The sequence below is a fragment of the Oxyura jamaicensis genome, chromosome 3, assembly GCF_011077185.1.
Source record: "Oxyura jamaicensis isolate SHBP4307 breed ruddy duck chromosome 3, BPBGC_Ojam_1.0, whole genome shotgun sequence".
In the NCBI taxonomy this organism is placed as follows: Eukaryota; Metazoa; Chordata; class Aves; order Anseriformes; family Anatidae; genus Oxyura; species Oxyura jamaicensis.
In genome coordinates this window covers 22,277,813-22,297,106 of record NC_048895.1, presented here as the reverse complement: position 1 = coordinate 22,297,106, position 19,294 = coordinate 22,277,813, and the positions used below count along the sequence as shown (strand labels likewise).

At 39.5% G+C, this 19,294-nt stretch overlaps 1 protein-coding gene across 1 annotated transcript in view; it reads left to right on the top strand.

The window, feature by feature from the left end:
- Positions 1–19,294, top strand: part of USH2A (usherin) — a 414,223-nt gene that overhangs the window by 14,938 nt on the left and 379,991 nt on the right. Inside the window, exons 2-3 of the mRNA XM_035320952.1 lie at positions 886–1,565; positions 6,263–6,428. Of these exons, the coding sequence (XP_035176843.1) occupies positions 1,081–1,565; positions 6,263–6,428 (651 nt within the window). The 5' untranslated portion in view covers positions 886–1,080. The remainder of the gene's footprint in view (positions 1–885; positions 1,566–6,262; positions 6,429–19,294) is intronic.

Here is a 19,294-nt window from a genome sequence, read left to right as displayed (position 1 = left end):
CCGTGTTAAATATTTCATAGCGGCAGCGCCGTGGCTTCCCGAGAGCCTTTTTTTTTTTTTTTTTTTTAAAGCCCTGGGGGAGGGCTGTGTGCATGTAACAGCTGAGAGCCGGGTGGGGGGAGCAAGGAGCCCTGGCGCTGGTGCCTGAGAGGGCGGTAAGTGCCGGGCGGGGAGGCCGCGGCGCTGCTGAGGCAGCCGCTGTGCCACCCTCTTCGCCTCTCCCTCCGGGCACGGTAAATAACGGGAAATCCACTTATTTATGGACAGCCGGGGTGCCTGCCGGTGGATGTCAGAGCGGGTGTCTGCCATTAGACCCGCACGGGACAGATGGGGAGTGCAGTGTTAAGCTGCTTTGTGGAGGGCTGAGGGGGGTGCTGGGCATGCGGTGGGCTGGGTGGCGTGGCGGGGAGCAGGCGGGCGCGGGTGCTGGAGGAGCGGTGACCCTAAAATAGCGCTGAGCAGGATGAGGCCGAGCAGCTTACAGCTAGCGGTGTAAAGCTGAGGTAAGCGCTGGGGGGGTTAAATGTGAAATTCTGTGAACTGGCTTGAAACCATGAGCAAAGATGTTCAGTGTGCCTGGCTTGTGTGCTGGGGTTTGGTGCAGTGCTCGGCACTCATCGCCCTAAGGTACAAAGCCGCGTGTCCGCTTTGCGTGCCACAGCAGATCTGGATTAAACTGCGTGTGGCTGTGAACCTGTGTGGCCTCAAGCAGGCCAAGGCCACTTGGCCTTTTTTAGAGAGCTAGCCAGGGCATGCAGGTTGGCCTGCTGACTGAATGTTGAGGGTAGTATTCAGGTTTTTAAAGTCCCTGATGGGGTATCGCCTCTGTTGGTGAGAAACATCACATTCTTCCCACAGACAGTATCTGTTTTCTGTGGTTTGCAGATTCCAGCTGTCATCCATGTGCATTTTGCTGGCCAGAAGACATACATGTCCCCTGCCACCAAGTCCTTGTATTGGTGTTTTGGAGATGAAATGCTACATAAACTCTTAAAGTGTACCACCTGAGGACGTTGCTACCGACATGGACATCATTATTTATTTACGGATGATTTAATCAGGAGGAGCTTTTTTGTAAACATGAATTGCTGGGCTCTTTCCTTGAGGTGTCGTGTCTTGTTTCATGCTATTGAAACATTAATCTTAACTTATTATGACTCCTTTGTCTTGGTCAGCTCTCAGGGACATTTCCCTAGACTTGAAAATGTGGGAGCTTTCAAGAATGTGTCAGTTGTGCCAACTCAAGCCACCTGTGGGCTGCCAGACCGAAGTACTTTTTGTCATAGCTCAGTAGCTCTTGAAAGTATTATGTATTGCACCCAGAGGTTTTGTGTTCAAGAATGCCCGTACAGGTCATCACCTTCTTCCTACAAACTGCTTCTTCCTGAAGGCCTTGGTACCTGTGTCACAGAGGACAACAAGGACTTGCACCCGGGGTCCTTCAGCAATGCTTCAAGTTTTATTTTTCATAATCACAAGGATTGCTTCTCTACTCCCGGTTTACTGAGGCTGACAGCTTCATTTACGTTAACTGTATGGTTGAAACCTGAGCAAGAAGGTGTAATGTAAGTAGTATTGAAGGTGTTTACTTTCCTGGTGCTCTTAAAAAAATTGATCATTGCAGTCACGATCATTATTAGCAAGCTATTTAAAATTTTAAAAAAGTACAGTGAGAAACTATGTCGTTTTAAAGCTGTATTTAGGTTGGAGTCTTTGCAAATGTCAGGATAAGTAGGCTTGGTTTCTGTAGCATTGACTCAGATGGTAGTGCCATTTTTTGCAGTGGGAACTATTCACATATAACACACATGGCTTTTCTTAAAAATCTAAATTTGTATTTCTAGTTCACATTTGTTGTTCTACAAGCTGCTAGAAAAATGTCAGGGATGTTGTGTCTTTCATGATGGAAAAAAATAACCTAAAAATTTAGGAATCTCCCAGTGCAAATTTACTTCATAAAAATGAGGAAAAACCCCAGATGAAGTTCATTCTCCAAATGAATATTTTAGAGCTATAGATGACTGACCGTGATATATATATATATTTTTTTTCTGGAAGATCTGGGCAATCTTGACTGAATTAGCGATCATATTACTACTTTAGCAGTTTGAGTAGTGGAATCTTTTGTTAATGAAGTTTCACTAGGTGTTCCCTCTCATGTGACTACAGGTCACATTTCTAGCAAATATGACAGTTGGAGTGGTTTTTCATCTTGACTGGGCCTTACTGTAATGAAAAACTTTGCATTTTTGGAAAACTGCATTACAGATCCTGCAAAAGAAGTTCCATCTAGCATAAAATGCAGAGCCTCCTGTGCCTTTCCATGGTTATGCAGAAACACACAAGTTGTAATACATTTCAGAGTATATATCAGAAATGTTTTTGAACTTATTCTCTTAACTTACCCTAGAATTAAAATAATGATGTTCTCTATGTAGCATTTTGATGCTTATTTTCCATGCTATTGTGAAATGCCAAGCTGTCTAAGGGTGTGAAAATCATCAGAAACAATAGAAATGTGTGAATAGTTTGCTGTAATTGTGGTTATTGAGGGGAAATAAATGAGATCTGGAAGGCAAAAGTGACTTCAGCTTGAGCTTTAGTTAAAGCAACTCAGATGAAGGTATGTGTAAAGCTGTCTCTGGAGCTTTGGCCTAGTATCTTTTTTAGACTGTTTTCTAAATGTTTGAACCTTGAACATCAGAGAGTCTGTGCCTGGGGTTGTCTTATGTCGTAAGTTCATGCACACACATATGCAGGCCTATCAGGTTCTTGTTCAGCAAAGCATACGCTTAGTTTGAAGCAGAAACATCCTACTAATTTCCAAGCAAGATGTTGCAGTGATGTGTTGAGTGAGATCTGTGATAACTCTTTTTTTTTTCAGTGGAATAGGCTGTTCTTGCATAGATGCTGAAACAACAAAATGTATGTGCTTAGTTCCAAACGATTAAGTGTTATGCAGAAACCAGACTCTCACAATGTCTGATTATCCGTGGACTTGTGTAAAACACTACCCTTCTATTGCTGCTGTGTTAATAACTACAAAATGTACGTATTCCTGTTCAGTGGGTTTTATAGATCACTTTAAAAGCTAAATGTTTTTATTCAATTTTTGTAATAGATTGCTTCATTCTTCTGCCTTTTGAGTTTGCCAATACTCTATAGGTAGAAGTGACAATGATAGGATCCAGTCCTGAAAATTGAAGTTGGACAACAGTTATTCCAGTGGACAAGATGATATGCACTTTACTTGTGGAATAGTTGAAAGTTTAACAAACTAGGTTGCTTACTGATGACCTACTCTTACATTAAGTACAGCAGACCCACGTTTTTTGGACATGCCATAAAGTGCTTTTTTTGTGCTGAATGTAAATTTCTGATGTATAATATCCCAATTGCCTCCTTGTAAAGACTAGTATCTGCTAGGTGTGTGCCCATGTAAGAGAACAGCAAGGGTTTCTGCTAGAAGTTACTGGGCTGGTTGAAGTGAGAGACACTGATGTGAGGATTGAAAGTTTGAGTGCCCTTTAAAGGTTGTGACAATCCAGGGAGCAAATATGTGTGTTTAACTGAAGATACTGAGGATTTTCTTCTTCAGTTTTATATACCAAGGTTTCTTACGTGATGCTAGGAAAGAAATTTTCATACAAAGAAAGAAGTCAGGTTGCATTATGCATTTATGTTGGAGTGCTAATGTTTTTCCAAGAAAGATGTATAGGCATTTGTAGGTATGCTTTTAAGTTACCACATATTGGAGGTCTTAAAGAAAAGCAAGAGAATAGTGAGAAAACACTGACATTTGTATCTCTGGCCTTTAAAATTATTTCCCTTTAGGCAGTATGTGAAGTAAGTGAGCAAACCTATTCTTGCTGAACTGTGTTCTTTACCATGCTTCCTCTCATACTGCATGTGCTCATCAGTTAATCTAAAGGCTTGCAGTAAGCCGATGCATGGAATTTAACATAATATGGGAAATAGTATATGATGATAACCCTTGGAAATAAAATAGGATAAGGATATGAGTAGAAGCTTAGCATGTATGAGTAGTCGTTACAGGCAGCTTATGTCATTTCAGTATGAGCCAGTCTAACTGAAATTTAGATGACCAGAAAGTAACAGAGGTGGGAGAGAAAGGAGCTGGGACCTTCTGCAGGGCCTGGTGGAATGGCCTGACTGGGAAGTGGGCAGTAGATGTTTGTTTGTTTAAATTTTATTTATGTAAAAGACTACAATTGTATCCATTATTGTATATCAATTCAGATGTTTTACATTAGTAACTGAAGGGGGATGCTGCCTTCAGATATGGTATGTCCCATTTTGAACCAGTGCAGATGTTCCCATTTGCTCCAGTTAATGTGTGGGAATCAGTCGTGTCTCCCTGTTAGATTCTCCCTGAAATATTCTATATGATATTTTTCCTGTTGAAAGCTGCCCAAGCAGATTTCTGTGGTGTGGTTGTTCTTCCTCCAACCCCACCATCAAGAACTACATAGTCAGGTGTTGGCTCTGTGGGACTGCAGGTTCGCAGAAGCTGGAAACTTCACAAAGAACAGTGGGCTCTCTCTGTAATCATGACTGGAATGGAAAACAGTGCTACTAGTCAGAAGTAATGCTTATGCCTGTATAACCGACGTTACTGCTGTTTTTTTTTCCCCCTCCTCCTCTGTTTTCTGCCTCTTGATTTTTCTCTTTCTGTAGTGAATCATAATCCACATTTGTTCTTTCCAGTTTTCAAAGTGGTGTACATCAAGGTCACTTGCCTTCTTAAAGTCATGACACCGTTGGGGATAAAAACAATGTGGGGGTGTTTGCTTTAGATAACTAAAATAAACAAAATAACTGGATTATCCAATTATTGTTTATCCAGGAACTGGGTAAATCCAGTTCCTAAATATTTTGCTACGTAGCTGAGCCTTTCCTCACATTTATTATCTAGCAAAACTAGTGTGTTTACAGGCAAACAAAATATTGAAAAGACCAATCAACACAATATTAAGAAACATGTTTTTAGTAAGGTTTACATAATAGGCATCTGCGTTTTGCAAGTTGTTTTTTACCAAAAACATTGCAGTAGACTAAAATGTTAACATTTAAAATTAATTAGTCTTTCTCTTGGGTTTAAATGTGAATTAGTGAATAATGGCAGTATTAAAGAATGGCATTTTTGATACTTTTTTAAAATGCACAGCAATGAAGACTGAAGAAAGGTGAAGTCTCCTATCAATAGATGTGTTTTTTTTTTTTTTTTTTTTTTTTTTTTTCTTTTTTTCCCCTCTGAAATATGTCTTAAGTAAACCCTGGTCTCATACAGATTTTATATGCTTCTCTTGTGACTTTATGCACTAATTTAATCTAGAGTATCTTAGCATATTTGGCTTTTCATGGGTAAGTTGGGGACTGTATTTCTCAAGCAGCTGAAAAAGGAATGCAAAAGTTTATCATTTTTGTTGTAGTAATGATTGGATTAATAAATGAAATACATTGCTGTTTCAGAAGCATATATAATCTATATGCTTTCTCAGGACCGATGGCATCATGGTGATCAATTTGGCAAAACTAATTGTATTTGAATAGCTAGATATTTAACATGGGTTGCTATAGATGGTATTCTTTGACTTTATATTTTATATTGATGTAAAATCTCCATGGGGGGAACTAGCAAGTGGCCAGATAGCTGTCTGGCGTTGCTCTGGTTCTATTGGGTTAGAGAGAGGCTGTGTCAGAGGGGAAGTACAGGGGAAGCTTCTGTTGTTGCTGCCTTACCTGAACAGATTTGGTAGAAAAATAAGGGACTTCTTTCCAAAACATGTCAGTCATAGTCCTTTTTGTGGTTGTATTATGTTTGCCTTGTTAGACTAAGAAAAGTGTAAGTGCTTCAACAGGATGCAGTGTTATGGAGCTTTTTAAGAAAAGTGCAGTGGAGAACAGCACAGTGCTGGCCAGCCACTGTGTTTTCTGTCATGACACCCTGAAGAGAGGAGGTGAAGTGGCCCCCATTCACCTCCAATGGAACTGGGGTTGAATGCACTATAAATTAAAAATATGCACGTTGCAGATTCAGACAGAAAATACGTTTGTTAAAGTTTTTTTACACTTAGTACATCTTGTGACTTTTGCTGTCACTGAGCATCTTCTCGAGAGCTGTATTTTTAACGTTTATTTTAATGCATTCTGGTTAGCATCACTTTACAGGATAGCACCTTGGCAAGAATGTGTATGTGTGCCTCTGACCTTATGTTGTTTTTCTTCGTTATTTCCAAAGGTGTGTGATAGAAAAGGCTATTGATGGGCAGACTGTGTTCAAACTCACAATCTCTGAGAAAGAAACAATGTTTTATTATCGCACAGTAAATGGTTTGCAGCCACCAATAAAAGTAATGACACTGGGGAGAATTCTTGTGAAGAAATGGATTCATCTTAGTGTGCAGGTGAGTAAAAGTAAAAACCTTTTAATGTTTGTTGAAATACAACATTTGTGTGAGAATAGCGTAACTGTATAAATATCTTCAAGAAGGGGTAAGTTGGGGGAATGTAACTGAGAACTCTTGAGTCTGGAGGTAAAGATCTTAATTTTGGAGCACATCTTGAGGTGATTCCTAATTTAGAACTGGAAAGCAATGCTGTCTGCATTCTGCTGGACAGATAAGTGAAAATTCCAACCCTTAACAACACAAGTATTTGGCGTGAAGAAAACTACTTATTCTAATGTTAGCAATAAGTCTTGGGTCTCTGAGATTATTCCCTAAAAGTACAATGTAATGTCATCCTCATCTATACGTGCTAATGTATTTATCTGACAGAGGTGTGTCCCATTTAATTCTTAAAGCTTCTTACAATGCGTATAAGTAACCATGTGTAAGGGTTTCTTCAGGATCAATTAAGCTAGTTAGTTATGAAGCTATTACCTCTTATTTTAAAAATAAATTCAGAATTGTTAAAATTGGATCCTCATGTTCTAAATGTCTTCTGTTGACATAATATTTTTAATAAGTGTACAAACACCTACTGAGGATAAAGTAAAATTGAGTTTAAAATTTTAGCAATGTACAAAAATCAGCAAAAAAATACAAAAGAAATTAAAATGCATTGTTATTTGCATGCCTTGCAATTCCCAACAGACACTCTAGTAAATTCTGTTTGTAAGCCAAGTTCAACTAATAATTAAAAAACACAATTATCAGTTATTGAAATGTTTATCTTCTCCTTCCTGCATTTCCTTTATCTGGCCTATTAAATTTCATTTGGTTTACAGCACAATCAAGAATAGTTCCCCTGCTTTCTTGAAACTTGCTAAAAGGTATTGACTGTGATTTGGATTTTTAGTGCTGATCTTGTCACTTGTAAGGAGTATCTAAGCTGACGTCTTGATTTTTTTTTTGCAGTTTTCTTTTTTCCAGGATAATAGCATGGTAGTGCGAATAAGATTTTGGCTGTTGGATTAAAAGAGTGACCTTAAAGTAGAACTAATGAACTTTGCACTTCAAACACTCCAAGGGTGCTATATTACTGCTGTTGCTGTCAGCCACGTTTTGTACTAGTCTTAGAAACTGCTAAAGCCTGAGATAGCAGAGTGAAAGGGCTGGATTTAAATACACACAGGCATTTTAAATTTCATTACAAAGAACCCTCAAGCATTCCATAGAATTTAGTCCTTTGTTTCTTTGGGGAATGTTGTTCAATGCATAGAGGAGTAAAGAGGCTTCTAAACCCTTACAGGGACTACAGACTTAATACCTTTTCCAGGTTTCTGAGCTCAGTGTAGAACCTTATGTTTCATGATTTACGGTGGTGTTGGATTTAACTTCCCATTAAAGATAATAGTGGCTGCAGCATGATCCCTTTAGCATTAGGTATGGCTGTTAAACTTTAGGCAAAGCTTTATTTTTTTTTTAAACTCTTACCAACTGTCCAGAAGTATTTTTGTATAAATAGAGAAATAAATGGAAAATGAGAGGAACAGTACAAAAATATGCAAAAGTAACAGTCATACAGAAGTGGCTATGCCTTCAGATGAGAATAGTATTTGATGATGAGTTCCCAGACGTTTGCAGACTGAAGCCTTGTCCATAAGCTGATGAAAAAGCCTTCTGAACATAAAGCACTGTGTGGTTTTACAGGAATTAGTAATTTTAGCTAAGTGCAGTGGGACAGCTTGGAGTTTACACCTGAAAGTGCATACTGCCTGATCTTAGCACAGGTATGATTTTTTGACTTCTCTGACTAAACCAAGCTTCTCTCCAGGTGACGACTACGCAGAGGGTGTGGGCTCTGTGGTGTGGAGTAGACCCTTGTGTGTGCTGTAGGTGAGCTACCTTGGGCTTGGGTAAACGCAGCAGAGGGAGCAGTGGCAGAGTGCAATCATAGGTGACTTTACTACTACTACTGGCTTTTCCAAGTAAATCAGTCTGTGTAGACTTCCACTTCTCTTGTTGAGATAAAACCGACTCTAATGCTTGCAAAGGATTAGTGGTCTGAGTTGTGTGTCACTGATGTAGGCATAGCCTGTATTTTCTACCAAAGTCAAGCAGTAGGACTGATCTCAGTGGCTAGTAAATTAGAAAGGTCTGGAGTTTTCCTCCAGACATGCTGGTTTTAAGGTAGGTATGGTGTCAACAGTGTAGTTGCTATATAACCTCCTACAGAAACAAAAAGGAAATTGTGGGTTCTGAAGTGCTATACATGAGGCTGTGATGTCTAGTCACAAGTTAGTAGATTTAACCAAATGAAATGTAGATTCAGCAACTTTTTTAGGCGCTTTGTAGAATTTGCATGTCAGAGGACTTTGTTCTTTTTGTTGGAGATTTTACCAGAGTTGGATGATGTGTCTTGATGTTTAAAAAAAAACTGTTCAGACTTGTTTGACAACTTGCTTGATATGATTTTTGGTCTAAAAGAAAATGTTTGTGAATGTTTTGTGGGACAACTGAGTACTGTTCCTGATAAGACAGCTGAAAATGTGGAATGGATATTTTCATGCAAGTAATGAAATTTCTATGTGTAGAAAAAGTGTAATAAAAAATGAGTAAATAGCAGCATTGCCATATCTGGTGTGGTAGGACGCCTAGAAGCTAGCAAATCTGTGGGAAAGAGGGATGAGGTGGGATGGAAATATGTACTCTTAAAATTTTTAGGTAATGTAGTTCAGGTACCATTGGTAATTGAAGACATATATGTATATCTCTCTTGTATATTATAAAAATGTTTTACCTTTATGTCAGAGTTGTAGGCATCTACCATATTGACTGTCAGAACTGGGTTTCGCAAGAGTTCAACTTAAAAGCATTAAGTCCTACAATTAATATCCCTGGCCTTCAATATACTTTTCTAGTAGAGAGAGCATATCTGCTCCTTATGTTTCCTGAGACTACAAAACTTTTTATCAGTGTAGGTTTTCTCTTAATTCTGTGGTGATGTGTCTTTGTAGGAAACGCATGCGACAAATGTGGGTCAAAATAGATGGCTCATAAATTGTACTGGATATAAGCCTGACAAGATGTTCTTCACAGAGTATTGCAAAGTTTTATTCAAAAGCATGCATAGTATTATTTATTTGACAAGATAGACAGCTTTCCTTTCTACTAGAGTCTGGTTTGGTTGCTCTGTGTGTCTTGGGGAGACAGGAGGAAAAGAGGCTTTATGGTATGACACCTTGTTGCTCAGCGACTGCGGACCAGTTACAGATATGTCTAATTTGGGTTAAGTCTGATTCAGGACAATTTTTTTTTTAGTGAATGCTAGCACTAAATAATACAGTCAGTAAATAGGGCTGTATAATGGGACTGATCCTGAGGAAAAAAGCAATATTTATTGGCTGGCCTACAGGCAATTGATATGTCTTGTTTGTGATGGTGGGTGGGTGCTGGACAGAGGGGGAGGCTGGCTGGTGGAGAGTGAGTGTCCTTGCTGCCTCTGGACAGGGCTGCAACCAGGGGATTGAGGATTAAGGCACTTTGCATGTCAAGTTGGTGACCGGAATAACAGCTAGAGGAGACTGGGGGATTTGGTCTTGATAAGTGTTCATGGCAGATTGGGTGAGTTTTTTTTTTGGGGGGGGTGGGGGTGGGGTGAAAAGAGAGTGTGTGCATGTGTGTGTGATGTAGTGGCCCAAGAGAGGCCCCCTGCTGAGGAGCTAGTGTCTTTGTCCATCTTTGGATGCACAGGATGCATATACGAAAGCAAATCAGGGCTAAGGTCCACAAAGCCAAGCAGTCAGTAGGAGTTGGGAATCTGAAAACAGTGGAGTCCATGTGGTTAGTAGGAAAAACTAAAGTATTTGTACATAAAAGTTAAGTGACAGACACTGTGACAGAGGAGCCTGAAGTTCTGTGGGAGATGTGAAACTGAACTCAGAGCAGAAATGTGGTAGGATGGCATGTATCTTTGGAATTTGGTTGTAGGAGCATATGAGCTATTCAGGAGTGATAAAAATGAAAGCTAAATGGTGGAATAACACCAAATAGTAATTAAATGATAAGAGGGAAGGAAAGAAGAAAGGGCCACATAGACTAAAAGGAATTTCTTTGGAATAAAATAATTCTAGGGGAGAAGAAGGCTAGCAAATGAATTCTACTGAAGTACTCTAGGATTTTAAGTCTTCAGGTTTGGATTTAGATGTGTAATTTATTAGAGAGAACTATTACTAAGAACTGTGTTTTTGCAGAGACTTATTCTCCAGTTTATGGCTGGGAAATTGAAGCTCCACTAACAAGAGAAGGCTCCACATGCAGGTTCTTGCATTCTGTGTGAATCATCGAGTCACCAAAGCAGAAAGTCTGAATACCAGCTTTGTTAAGTGAAGAGGGCATTATTAGAGATATTGGTCTCAGAAATAACGTTCTGTTGAGTATTCAGTTTAAATAGAATAAAAAGAAGTGGTTCTGCAACTAAATTTTTGTGTTTCAAAAAGAGCAAACAAATAGGTCTACTTTAATAAAAACAAGTTGAACTGAGGAGTCTAGGCATTGAATGGAGAAAAGGCCTTGAAGGTTCTTCAAAACAAAAATGCTGGTATGAAGAGCAATATCTGCCCTTAAGAGGGGGGAAAAAATGGAAATACAGTACTCAGGCTTCTGAGTGAATTTGCAATTAGAGATTGCTGAGTCTATGGGCACAAGGGAGTGGGGAAGGAAATTTGCAGCGAGCTATGTAGAAATAAAAACTAAGGAAGTCGAGCTGAATCAGACTTTGCAACAACTGTTAAATGGTAAAAAAAAAAAAAAAAAAGGTTATTAAGGTCTTTTGTATAAGAAGGAAGGACCTGTGTACAGTGAAGATATGCTTAAGATTAAGGATGGTTTGAATAATGCTGCCAAGCTGAATACTTTGCTTCTGTGTAGGGATATTGATTACAGTCGTGAGCAAATCAAGCTGGGTAACAGAAATGACAGCATGGAAACAGAACTGATCATACAGAGATCATTGCAGAAATACAAATCTGCAAGCTTCTTGTGTACATGCTGATACAATCAGGTGGTCTAAGAGTTCTGAAATAACTTGGGCATAAATTGTAGAGTTCTATGCTAATCTGCCACGTCAGAGGTGGAGCTGCGTAAGCGATAAATGCTTAACATTGGGAATCATGGTGCACTGCACTTCTGCAGGCCAGCAGCCAAGCACCCACACAGCCTCGCACTCTGGCAGCGGAACTGGGGAGAACAGGAATAGCAAAAGAGAGAAAACTCATGGATTAAAACAAAGGCAGTTTAATAGGTTAAGGGGAGTGGGGCTGGAACAAGTGAGGCAAAAGCAGTCACTCACCATCTCCCACAAGCACACTGTTGCCCAGCCGGTCTCTCAGCAGCAGCCACTGTGGGAGGCAAACCTCCATTTCCATGAAGTCCTCCTCTTGCTCCAGTGTTAAGTGTGGTGTTATATGGTGTGGAATAGCTGTTTGGTCTGTTTGGGACAGTCAGGACAGCTGACCTCTCCCAGTGACTTGCTGAACTGTCGCTAACTTGCTGGGGTGGAAGTGTGTGTGGGGGGGAGGGGGTGGGGAGCAGAGTGGGAAAAGAGAGAGGCTTGACACTGTTCAAGTGCTACCCAAAATTTGAGTGTGCTATTAACACTGTTTCAGCCACAGATCCAGAGCATGGCACTGTAAGGGCTTCTAGGAAGGACATTGTCTCTATTGCAGCCAGAACTAATACTAACAGGAAGAGAAGAAGGATCTTGGCAACACAAAGCTATTTGTCTTGGCACAGTGGCACATGAAGATTTTGAGATTTTTTTTTTTGAACGAATAAAGATGTGGAGGTAAATGGGATAAAATGCAACATGGATTTACTGAAGATAACTCATCACTGTCTAACCTCTTAGCTCTTTTTAATGAGAAGACTGATTTTCAGGCAAAGTTAGATTTCCTTCTATCTGGAGTTCAGTATAGCATCGATGTGACACCTCATGAGAAGCTGTAGGGTCAAAAGAAATGTTTGTGGAGACAGGTAGCAATAGATACTGCTCAAAGGAAGGTGTAATCTCTGGAAAAAAATTACAGTTGAATTCTTTGAAAACCATTATTTGGATCAGCCTTGTATTACATTTTCATTAATGATCTTTGCAGAAATACTGAGTGTACTGATTCAAGGTGGTAACATCATGTGGAGAGGCATCATCAGAAAGACAAACAGCAAGATGTCACATAAGAAAAATAGAATGACAGAAAGGGTTGGGGTAACAGGCACGAAATAAAATTTGGTATTTTAAGATGCAAAGTAACATATTTGAAACTACTCAATCTTTTGCTAAGTAGTTAAATATTAGAAGTGGCTGAAGTAATGGTCCCACGTGGTGATGATGGATTACTGGCCTGATGTGGCCCTTAAAAAAAAAGCTTGTCTTGGGGCAATGCATCTGGAGAGACTTCCAGTTGTGAGGGGAAAAGCGTCACTGCTGCTGCCCCAATCTCTGAGGTTCCACGCAAATGTTGTGTGCAGTTTCAGGCCTTCATATTTAGGGAATGTAATTCAGAGAAGATACTAGACATGATGACAGTGAAAGGCTCTGTGCAGGCCTTGCAGAAGATGACTTGGAGAACCTTCATTTGGGAGTGTTTTTTTTTTTTTTTTTTTTTTTTAGCGATAGGGAAGTGTAGGAGGGCATACAATTCTCTTCTCTAAATCTGTTGGCAAGTAAACACCAGGCAGAAAAAGGAACCATTTAAGCTGGAAATTGAGTCTGTTTTATTGCAGCAGACTGTTTCTGAAAGGCTTCAGAATAGATAGGGAAAAAAAACAGTTATTTATTTTTTAAACTCAGTAACTGTCATAAACTGCATAATGTGATACAGTGTGTCCAACAGGAGAAGATGTGAATTTGTTTCCTGCCTTGTTATGTAGGTGGACTGGAGATTTTTTTTTTCCCTTTTCCTGCTAAATTACTGTAACAACTGCTGCCAGCAGTATGTTGGGCGTGAGGCACTAATAGTCTTCGAATGTATTGTGGAAAAAACTACTTGAGACTAGACGACATCGGTCTGAGAGTAACTTCATACTTCTAAATAGTTTATGCAGTCTTCTTAATATGTAGTATGTTGCTGACAGAGCTATTGGCTATCCATTTGTTTGCTCTTTACACCTACCCCATAAAAATTTGAGGAAAGTCATCCTTGAGTATTTGTGCTGAAGTAAGTTGAAGTGGATTTGCAACAAAAGTGAATTTTGACCACTATTTATGCTCTCCAATTAATAGGATTTATTTTTCTGTAATGACACCTGCCTTTATTTTCCACTGCTTATGGTTTGTAAAGGAGCTTATCTTTTGGTTTTGCAATATATAACAGGTCCTTAAACTGTGGATCTTGTTTCCTTGAAATTGCTGGCACTTCTCTAGTTGATTGAGGATCAAATCCTTGAGACTTCTGAAAGTTTGTGTCCTGTGTTTGATTTTGATTTAATTACATTTGTCACCCTACTTTTTAGGTATGTATTATCAAAATCTGTTTGATGGTACACGGTAGAGTAAAGAATATATAGCATTAAATTAATCCAATAAACACTGAAGAAAAGCATCAGGAAAACTGATGTCTTAAAAAATGAACTTTTAAAGAATTAAAAAATAAAGCTTAGCAGTGTGTGATTAAGGCTAGTTGTGTACCTCATTATCTGTGCATAGTGATAACAGTGTCAGATCTGTGCCGCTTAGTAACAGCAGCTCCATTATGTATTTTTTCTTCAGATTCACTGTTAAGGGTCTCTCACTTTCCCTTTGATACTTCAGAATTTATTTAAGTAGCTAAGAAGAGTGGAATTTAAACATGAATTTTCAGATACATCCAAAGTTGCTGAAACAGGAGATTCTCTGAGAACATGTCAGATTGATGTATTTGTTTCATATTTAGTGTCTGCAATTATAAAAATAATCTTTTTACTAGCCTTTATTTTGCCTGATCATATCTATGTAACTCTGCCATGTTTTGGCAGACTATAGCACATTAAAAGCTTTAGAAAGTAAGTTTAAAATCTAAATGCAGAGAGGTAACCATGACTGAATTACTCTCCTGGGAGCAAAAGGCTCTTAGAGTGCCTACTGAAATCAGCATTATCATTTCAATACATGTCAAATATGAGTCATTTCCTAGTTTAGGCAAAATTTCTTTATAAATCTTTAAATCTTCCACTTCTTTAAAGAAAAGGTTAAAGTACTTATGATTTAATGAGACCGCTTTACATCATAACTGTTTGACTATCAAGAGAAAACTTGTCCTTTCCAATTTGTGAAATCCTTTTATTTTCTACACAAGTTTTTGAATACTTTTTAAAATTTATGTTAAAAGCAAAGAACCTGAGACTTAAAAGCAAGGAGGAAAACATTTACTCTCTGCATGCTTTGTGTATATATTACTAAATATGAGGTGTTTTAAATGGGATATTCCCCATATTTAGTAAGATTGTAGGAAAGCAAGGAAGCATTTTAATTTAACAGACCACTTTGATCTCCCACTTGGAGTCATCCCTTACTATGCATTAGGAACAGTTTGTCAGTCCAAAAAATGGAAGGGGAGAGTTTGCATCGATTCTACATATTAGGGCTTTTTGTCTGCTAATTACAGTTTTGTGTTGAAAATATTTCTATGTATAGTTGGTGTTATGCTCCCAACAGACAACAGAAATAAAAAATATTAGTCTGTAATGTATTTGGTCATCTGATTAGGGAACTGTTCATAGAAATAACAAGTGCAGCTCTCTTGGCAACTCGTTTGTCATTTAATCTCCTGCAGTTGCAGCCTATTCAGAACTGCTGCTGAACTTCCAGCCTCAGGGTTCATTGATACAAGTAACTTGCTGTGCTGCCTCCATGAGTCCTACTGTGGAGCTTGCCTCTTCTCTTGGGTCATAGGTACTAGGATGTAGACTGTTTGTGTTGAGTTGAAAGCTCTTTGTTATAACTTCAGCTTCTTAGGGAACAGATATTTCCCAGGTGCCTCTGTTTCCTCTCCATTTATATTGTATGTTAAAGTGTCCACATCCTTTCTTGCCTGAATATGAATTCAGTGAAGTTCCTGCGTATCTGCAGATTTAGATTTACAGTCTAAAATCTGCCTGGGAATGCAAGACAAGGAACTTAATATAAGCCAGGATTTTAATTTCAAGAAACGGCAAAAATAGATGTTTTATCAGTGCTGTCTTGACTACTGTTCTGGAAATCACAAATAATATTTCAGTTGCAAAAGCAGTGAAGTTTGCACAGATTATATATCATACATAGAATGGAATCAAGCCTTTGTATGACCAGTGCTTGGAGTTGGTAGTACAGACTGGTTTGCAGAAGCTATGCATGATTTGTCTGGAGAGTTCAAGATGAGATTTGAATTCCATCAAGTTTCAATTTGTTTTACAAGCACTTTGTTTCCTTATAAAAAGAAAAATAATAATGTGGCAGCCAATTAAATTGTATTTTTAATAACAAACACTACATTAAGAATGATTTGCATTCTTTTTTCCTCTACTGTCAAATGTTTAAACATCCTGCAGTTGCTAACTTATTTTGGCATTTTGTTGCAGATGAAACCTTGGTGGCAGCATAAGAATCTAAAAGGTATGCCATACCATGTGGAAGTAGCTTGCATGCTTCTTAGAGGAGAATGTTTTGAAAGGTTAAAAAATAAAAATATGTTCTTCAAGTGTTCAAACTCAATACTGAAAATAATAGAAATTGTATAGCTAGTATTAAAAGAACTGAGAGAAATAGATGTGTGCTTAACAACATCCTATCAATTAAATTATGATTGTTGGAATCAACTGTTTTCAGATTGCTAGAAATCTAGAGCACTAGTGAGAGAAACATATTACAGAATCACAGAATAGCCTAGGTTGGAAGAGACCTCCGAGATCACCGAGTCCAACCTCCGACCTAACGCTAACAAATCTTCCACTAAACCATATCCCTATGTTCTACATCTAAATGTCTTTTAAAGACCTCCAGGGATGGTGACTCGACCGCTTCCCTGGGCAGCCTATTCCAGTGCCTAACAACCCGTTCAGTAAAGAAGTTCTTCCTAATATCCAACCTATACCTCCCCTAGTGCAACTTTAGCCCATTCTCCCTCGTCCTGTCACCAGGCACGTGGGAGAATAGACCAACCCCCACCTCGCTACAGCCTCCCTTGAGGTACCTGTAGAGTGCAATAAGGTCACCCCTGAGCCTCCTCTTCTCCAGGCTAAACAGTCCCAGCTCCCTCAGCCGCTCCTCGTAAGACTTGTTCTCCAGACCCTTCACCAGTTTTGTAGCCCTTCTCTGGACTCGCTCGAGCACCTCCATGTCCTTCTTGTAGCGAGGGGCCCAAAACTGAACACAGTACTCGAGGTGCGGCCTCACCAGAGCCGAGTACAGGGGAGCAATCACTTCCCTGGACCTGCTGGCCACACTGTTTCTTATGCAAGCCAGGATGCTGTTGGCCTTCTTGGCCACCTGAGCACACTGCTGGCTCATATTCAGCCGACTGTCAACCAATACTCCCAGGTCCTTCTCTGACAGGCAGCTTTCCAACCACTCATCTCCCAGCCTGTAGCGCTGTTTGGGGTTGTTGTGCCCCAGGTGCAGGACCCGGCACTTGGCCTTGTTGAACTTCATGTCGTTGGCCTCGGCCCATCGGTCCAGCCTATCCAGATCTTCCTGCAGAGCCTTCCTACCCTCGAGCAGATCGACACACGCACCTAACTTGGTGTCATCTGCAAACTTGCTGAGGGTGCACTCGATCCCCTCGTCCAGATCATCGATGAAGATGTTAAAGAGGACTGGTCCCAGTACTGAGCCCTGGGGGACTCCACTAGTGACGGGCCTCCAACTGGATTTGACTCCATTCACCACAACTCTCTGGGCCCGGCCATCCAGCCAGCTCTTAACCCAACGAAGCGTACGCCAGTCCAAGCCATGAGCAGCCAGTTTCCTGAGGAGAATGCTGTGGGGAACGGTGTCAAATGCCTTACTGAAGTCAAGGTAGACCACATCCACAGCCTTTCCCTCATCCACTAAGCGTGTCACCTTGTCATAGAAGGAGATCAGGTTCATCAAGCAGGACCTGCCCTTCATAATCCAAAAAAAAAAAAGTGACCTAGAAAGCTGTTAATTCTGAATTCATCTCTTATAAGCACTATACATAAATGTGTTTAAGTGTATTCCGAAGTTCAGGTACTCTTCTGCAGCTTTACAACTGCTCTTCTGTTTGTACTTTATGTGCCCTTGGGTTGTATAGGGAGCAAACTGGGAGACTTGAAGTAGCCATGTGTACTTGATTTGGCTGTTGGTATAAAACATGGAGATAACACAGGGTATATCTACGTTATCCATTTTGTGTACAGGAAGAGTACATTTTTATGCAGGTTTGTCTTCTGTCTGTATTTGGAGTCTTGTGTTATACCCAGAAGAACACTTCTGATATGCTTGAATTTGATTCCTTTCTGAGGAGACCAAGCTTGAAGTTGTACACTGGAATATCACCATTTAGCGCAGAACATTTGCAATGCAGATGGAAGGTCCTCCTGTAGGTAGTTCTCAGTGTGCACAGTGTGAGAGCAAAAAACCGACAACTGGCTTGAATTGGTTTGCTGGTAAAGATGGATCACATATATTGAACCACTGTCCCTCTTCACGCTATGCCAGTTGCTAAGTAGAAATTTTCACAAGAAACTTGAAACTTTTTTGATAAGTCTTAAAAACTTCACGAGTGTGGCCAAATAGAGCAATTTCTTTTCCTGGTTATTTAAACAAATAAGTAAAGTATTAAAAAGTAATTACTAGGTCTGGTTCGGTGTTTTCTAGCTTAAAGACAAAAGTCAAAAGTCTGAAAAAGTGAAAGATGAAACTTTCAGAATGTCCCTTATGCAACCTCCATTATTTGTGTGAACACTTTCACATGCATTTCTTGCATGCAGCAGGCGGAAGGTGACATAAATTACATGTGTATGTTCTGTACAATGCAAAATCCATACATGTTACAGAAAAAATGCAGTTCACAGGAAAAAAAAATCAGGTCAGTCTCTGCATGCATAATTTGCTCATGGAAGCAAAGATTATTTCCTGATGCTGAACAGCTGGGGTGGATGATAAGGAAAACACTCCTGTCCATGTATCTCATCCCAATACCTCAGCTCAATAATACCATAATTTTTGCATTGTATAAGAACTGCTGTGTTGGTTTGACAGTCTATCTAGATATTCTATCTTTGCAAGTGAAAGAGCAGATGTCCCGAAACAGCTTTCTTCATATACATCCCTGACCTCTTCTCCAACAGCCCATGGCTTTGAAGTGTCTTAAGTTAGGCTGAGTTGAATAGCCACTGATTGACCTGCATATAGTTTGGTAGTCTCATTCTTTTATAGCTTACATTTTTGGTGTCTCTGTTACCCTGTGGAAGTGTGTTCTTTATATGTAATTATGCCCGTGTGAAGCTGTTCTGTATTTTAAACTGGCTGTTTGCTAAATTCTTTTGGATAATTTCTTTTGTGGGTTACTTTCTATTTATCGTTCTCATACTGCTTGAGATTCTGGCTCTAGAACTCAATCACAGGTTGTCACAGTTAGTTTTAATTTGGATTCCTAATTTGATTTGTCCTTTTACTAAAGTCATTCTGCAGTTCGGTCATCCTCACTGATCTCTTCTGAAATTGTGCATTGTGCTATAGCAGTTTTGGGGATGAAAGGGTCAGAACTCCCTTGTTGTTCTAGACACTTTGTACCATAAATTTCTGTAGTTGTACTATGAAGCTTTGTGGATTTGTTCCTCATTCCTTTCTCTCTTTGGCTGCCATTGAGTATTTTGTTCATTAGTGGTTTACTTTCTATGGTAACTCTAAGAAC